This window comes from Acanthopagrus latus, chromosome 21, assembly GCF_904848185.1.
Source record: "Acanthopagrus latus isolate v.2019 chromosome 21, fAcaLat1.1, whole genome shotgun sequence".
Classification (NCBI taxonomy): Eukaryota; Metazoa; Chordata; class Actinopteri; order Spariformes; family Sparidae; genus Acanthopagrus; species Acanthopagrus latus.
Window position 1 is genome coordinate 22,740,734 of NC_051059.1, and position 6,106 is coordinate 22,746,839.

The 6,106-nt window shown below is 45.4% G+C and overlaps 1 protein-coding gene across 1 annotated transcript; it reads right to left on the bottom strand.

The window, feature by feature from the left end:
- Window positions 1-17: 17 nt before the first annotated feature.
- On the bottom strand, window positions 18-3,162 carry LOC119011259 (C2 calcium-dependent domain-containing protein 4C-like). Its single transcript, XM_037084229.1, has 3 exons — window positions 2,728-3,162; window positions 1,402-2,162; window positions 18-1,073 (listed from the first exon to the last, which is right to left on the bottom strand). The coding sequence occupies exons 2-3, from the start codon at window positions 2,131-2,133 to the stop codon at window positions 522-524; spliced, it is 1,284 nt and encodes a 427-aa protein (XP_036940124.1). The 5' UTR covers window positions 2,134-2,162; window positions 2,728-3,162; the 3' UTR covers window positions 18-521.
- Between the last annotated feature and the right edge of the window lie 2,944 nt (window positions 3,163-6,106).

Sequence of the window (6,106 nt, forward strand, 5' to 3'; positions counted from 1 at the left end):
GAAAAAAAAAGCATGAGCGAGTTTAACGTTTTTTTATTCACGTGTTCACATGTCATCACATGTAACAACAGTCATATCAACAGTACACCCAGGGGCACATTACAGTCTAATCCCCAAAATATATAAACTCTTCAGTACACAGAGGACCACAGGAACGTGCAAAAAATCCACATGTACTATCACTGCGTCACCACTGCGGCTGATGTGACACTAAGCCACATCGGAAGGAAAAACACCTCAATATTTAGGCACAAACAGCTCCACTGTTCACGTTGCTAATACACTGGTAAGCATGTACATAACGGTGGCCTTCATGTGTTGGATCGGGACAGAGCGCTTCTATATTCTGGTTGCGTGAGAAACAGCTCCCTTGTCATCGACGTGATCGGCATGCTTTCACCTGCCCAGCCCTCGCCACATCTGTGGAGTGCGATAGAAAAGGTAGCCAGAGAAGAAAAAAAGGCGCCTCCCCCGGGAGACGTGGAGCTGCTTGCTTTCAGCCGGGTCTTGACAGCGGCTCCCTAGAGGCCTGCGAGCAGCTCACTGAGCAGCACCTCCCTCTCGCCTAGAAGCACGTCTCTCCTCAGACTGGTCCCTTTGTTCACTACCTTTATCTTCATGGCCAGGCTCTTCACCTGCGCCTTGGGCAGCGCGTCGAAAAAGAAGTCCTCGTTGAACACCGGGTTCCTGCTGTTCTTGATGATGGTGCTCCTCTGTTTCTGCTGCTTGCCTGGTTTCAGGTAGAGCGCCACGCAGCAGTTGATGCTCTTAAGATCCGTCTGCCTGTCGTAAAGGGCCTCGGCCGCCAGCACGCGGACCCTCAGTCGGGCAGCCTCCGGGTCGTAGTGAGTGCTCAGCCTCAGTGTCCCCCCCTTGTGGAGGTTGATGGTATGCTCACGCTGCAGGACGTCCGACGACGCGCCCCGCGAGCCACCGCTTTTGCACCCTCTGAAGGCGGGGGACGGGGGGCAGCGGTTGCGGCGGCGCTGCATGTTGGGGCTGTTGTCTGCTGAGCTGCAGTCATCAGTGGAGAGAGAGCTGTGGCGTGCCAGGGTGCGCTTGGCACGAGTCACCTTCAGGGAGAGAGAAAAGGCAACGGGTAAACACACAGGAAGAAGAAAAAAAACCCTCAGTGTCATTAACAGCAACTAACAATTATTTCATCATGGAATAATCTGTTGATCGTTCTCTCGATTAATTGTTTGGATGTTTGGTTGTTTGACTTCCTTAAATGTCTTGTTTCATCCAAAGATATTGTGTTTACTGTCACAGAGGAGTAAAGAAACCAGGACACATTCACAGCCGAGCGGCTGGAATCAGAAACTTTGGGTTTTTTTTCCCCTTGAGACGATTTATCGATTATCAAAGCAGTCGACGGTTAAAGTCAGAAACAGCTGTCACCTTGGCCTGTGTCTGCTGTGTGATGGAGCGCAGGAGGGAGGCAGAGCGGGACAGGAGAGGGGAGTTAAACGGGGACGAGTCTGCTGACGAGCAGGTGTCGCTCTCTCCGCCGCTGAAGTACCGGTAGGGGTTGGGGTCAGCTGGAGCCAGCAGAGTCCCCCCTTGGGAGCGCCTCTGGGAGTTGGGTGAGGTGAAAGGGCTGTTGGGGTCGCTGTGGAAGAGGCTCTCCTTGCGTCGGGTGTGGGGAGACTCCACCAGGGTGGAGAACCCGTAGGAGGTCTGAGCCTTGGGGACGTAGGGCAGAGACATTGCAGTCTGTGACTGAGGGTCTGCGTTGGTGTTGACATCAGAGCTGACCCTGTCCACAGACGCCGGCTCGTCGGCGCTCTCTATCTGGATGATGTGACGGTTGGCCGACTTCTGGAGGTTGCGGGTGTCGCCCACCATGCGGGAGAAGAGGCGAGGGCTGCAGGGGTTCTTGCTGCTCCGTGCTCTGGGGCTCTGGATGCAGATGGCGTGGTCAGAGGAGGAGGGGCGCAGCTTGGAGCAGTGCTGAGGCTCGGGGGTGAGGGTCTCCTCTGGCGGGCAGCAGATCAGTTTCGGGGGGATGAAGAAATCTGGGATCTTGTCCGGAGTGAGGACGTTGGCGTAAACAGAGACGGGAATGGCCTCTGTTGTCTGCGGGGGCTGGGATTGTGTCCCACTGCTACGGAGCTTCTCCAGGAGCCACATGCCCACTCAGACGCCTCAGCTCACAGCTTCTGTGATCACAGGGAGGAGGAGAGAGCAAAACAAACACACATATGAGCAGAACCACATCTCTGTGTTCAGGTTTACTAAACATTTTCCCAGAATAACTAAATAATAAGAACTTGGACTCTGTGTGTGTCACTGTCACCCACAGAGGAAACCAAATCTCTTGAACCAATTAGTGAAGGAACGAAGGCTACGGAGCCAAGAACAACACATTCTCACACAATTCAAACATTAAAAGACTGTCCGGAAATAGACTTTCAAATTAAATGTGAAATCATTGTGCAAACAAAGTGACATTAAAAAAAAAATACTTTACATATCTTGTACATAGCCTAATTCTCCTTTTTAAACTAGCGGTACTGACATTAGTATCACCTCAAACAAACTCATCTTCTTCAACAAATCAAACTGCTGCGTTTTTCCCCAAAATAAAACCACTTTAAGTCGTTGGAGTTGTCATTACGCGCTCAGATCGTTTAAAACACGAGGAAAGGCGAGTCTAAACAACTTTTCCGCCCCGAACAAAGCCCCATGAAGTGCACACGTACCACCGAACACACACAAACAAACCTGTTGGTCTTGCAACTCTTTTTCCCCCTTTTTCCTTCGGAAAAAAAAAAAATGGATCGCCGGCGCGCTCTCGTCCGCAGCCTCTCCAAGCGCTCCGTGCGTAAAAAAGGTATTTTCCCGTTCAGCTCAAGTCCAAGCGTGACTCAGAACGCCTGCCAGCGGTTAAAGGCTGCTACATGAGGTACTCCCGCTTTATACGACGGGGGTCTCCGACTTCTGAGCCAATGAGAAGGTTGTGGAAGCCTCCCATGATATTTACCATAAAAACCCTTCCCTGCGGGTGGGGGCAGTCAAATTTAAAGGCTGCTGCCTCATCAGCCACTAAGTGTTGCACATTATCACACACCTCATTGATTTTTCTTAAAGAGAGTGATACAGGCATTTCATTAAGCCTACACGTGAGCTCCATCCTCTCATGCATTGTTGCCACACAGTTCCTCTCTGCCTCTGACACACGCGCCTTAATTGGACTTCCTGTTGGGAGTCTGGTGATGATGTGGAGTGACAGCATGTTGTGTTTACATCCACCGGCTCTGCTCAATTTAGCCTGGAGAAAGTTGAGATGACCGTGAACGTCGATGGTCAGAAGTTTTGTTAGATATTTTTTATTCTTATTTCTTTTTGCTTTGAAACTTTTTAGTGCTGCGTCAGACGAGCCTATAAATCATCACAGCAGGAAGTTTTCAGAAAAAAAGCCTGTTGTCAAGTCCCTACACTTGCCTCCAGCACATTTTCTGATAGTTTCTTACATCCTGGCGTTAAATGTCCATAAATCTTCTCCTGGCTGCGCCGCTGACTTTGATGTATTGCTGGGATTTGTCCCTCCGCGAGACTCTCTGCTGGTGCCTTTACCCAAAAACTCTGACAGAGACCTGCGGTGAAGCTGCCTGATGTGGTGTTGGACCCAGTCACTGGAACCGTCGCCCTGCCCATCTCAGTGCAGCAAGAGCAAACAAGGTGTGGTGGAGGGAATGTAACTAAATACATTCACTCAAGTACTGTACTCAACAATCTTGGGGTTCTTTAAGATTGTATATGTGTTATAAAAACACCACATGTCTTTTGGATCCCTACAGTCAAGACGTAACCTCCCATATTCAGCAATTATAACTATTACAGCATGCTATAAAGTGGTTGTAAGCAGGAATATGTGTTTACGTTTGTATTTGTCAGCATCTATAACTTCACCTGTAGGCTCCCATAAGCAGAGGAGGCTGTACGTAGAAAGACAAGGTTGTTATAATATGAAATATGTCCGCAAGTTAAGTTAAAACTGTTATGCTTACATCTCCTTCTAGCTACATATATATATATATATATATATATATATATATATATATATATATATATATATATATATATATATATATATATATATATATTACAAACCATTTATGTTATGGAATTATGCTTCAGCATGTTATATCGGTTCTTAAAAGGTCTTGAAAGCTAAAGAGGTCAAAGTCTCCACTAACAGACTCTCACAGAAAACACTGCACCTGAAACACCTCGTCAGTAGTCCCGCCTTTAAATCTGTTACTTTGTGACATCACATTGTGTCACAGTGTCCGAATTTGCATATTTTATGCCTAGCATCTAGTTTAGCTTGTAAGAACTGATGTAGTGCAGCTGCTCTGCTGTTGTTTACGGTGCTGGCTCAGGTGTGTGTGTGTGTGTGTGAGCTGACCAATCAGAGCAGGCTAGGTATTCAGTGGGAGGAGCCTTAAAGACACAGGAGCTAAAACAGAGCATTTCAACAAGGACAATATGAGAAAACTGACATGTTTTTTAAGCATTAAACATGTTAACCAATTCTAGTAGTAACCGAAAATAACATGATGAACATGAAATTGAACAGAACATGTGTCCTTTAAATCATGGTTTAATGCCAGTGGAAGTGTTACCTAATATTTCAAGTTGTTCACCTTGACGGTCATCACTTTGAGCTGCGTGTCTTGTGTGAAGTGAGACCTGACAGTCACTATGTTTTATGTAAAAAAAAAAAAAAAGTTTTTAAAACAACACAACACAGCCAAAACATGATGTCCCTGAACGACAGATTTTAGCACAAAAACTGCCAAATTACATAATGTGGTAACGGGGGAAGTCTAAAAAACCCTGACCACACACTGAAGCAGAACACATCCGTCGCACTTTTCCTGAGAGCAGCCATTCCATTCATTTTAATGCAGACGACAGTTTAAAAAAATAAAGCACAGTGTCGTGTGAGGACGTGAAACCAGAGCAAAGTTAAGTGAGAAGGTTTTGATGAGGAAGCCAAAGAATGCATTCAACCCACAGTGTCTTTTGCCAGGTGTTAAACATGGAGGTGGATCTGTCATGGTATGAGCAGCCATCTCGTAGGAGTCCTTTGGAGCAATCAGTATTCTGCAAGGTTTTTTTTTTTTTTTTTAAAAACACAACCAACACATTTGAGGCCATTTCATAGGATCAGTTGCTGGAAATAATAGACAATAATAACTTTATTTAAATAGCGCCAATCTTTACAATGTTATAACGCAAAAACAGACGTGATGAAAATGAGTATAAAAACAATATAGAGAATGTGAGGGGTGATTAACACATGAAACACAGGTGCTCACAGAAAAGAGACAAAGACAGGAAGACACATGAGAATACAAAATAAAACAGGAAGTAAACAAAAATGATGTGTGCTGAGCAGTTTTGAACTGGCACTGCACAACTACTGTCAAATAAAAGACTAATTAAAGAACACGTCTGTATAAATTTCAATTAGGAGAGACTTATTACGAGGGAACAAGTATATATTGATGTGCACAGTAAAGAGGAGACCAATCTTATGGACCCCAACATGAGATCATTGTATTTTAGGGGTGATATGGTGGCCTGCATGTCACTGGATACCCACCTGATGGAGTCGACACTCTGGTGGCGATGCTGTTGATCGAATATAGAGAACTGCCGAGAAACACACTAATTATCCGTCTGCACATAACTTTATATGATCATTAAAAGTTGTTTATCATCACACATGGATTAGCTACTTTGTGTCTAGCTCTAAACTCTGTGATATTTTGGTATTTTCATGTTTTTTTTTTTTTCCTTGTTTGTGGTTAGAGTCTGCTCTGCTTGGCTGGATGTAACACAAGCTCAGGGTGAACGGGTTATTCGACAGAGGTTTTATGCAGCACGTTGTCTCGGTCTTTAACGAGTAATCCATGTCTCTGACAGTATTGTTCACTTTTATTTTCCATTTTATTTTCCCTTTCAGCTGAATTGTTTTCCACCCCATTGTCAGGGGAATAAAAAGCAAACCTAATTAAAGCATTTTTCCTTTAACCATACTTAATCAGGCGAGTTTCACTGAGAGTGCCGTTCTGTTTTTTCCAAATAACCG

Excerpts from the sequence above, each read along its gene's own strand:
- LOC119011259 (XM_037084229.1), bottom strand. The coding sequence starts at position 2,133 with ATGTGGCTCCTGGAGAAGCTCCGTAGCAGTGGGACACAATCCCAGCCC. Across the intron at positions 1,074-1,401 it reads CACAGCAGACACAGGCCAAG|GTGACTCGTGCCAAGCGCAC; the intron begins GTGACAGCTGTT and ends CTCTCCCTGAAG.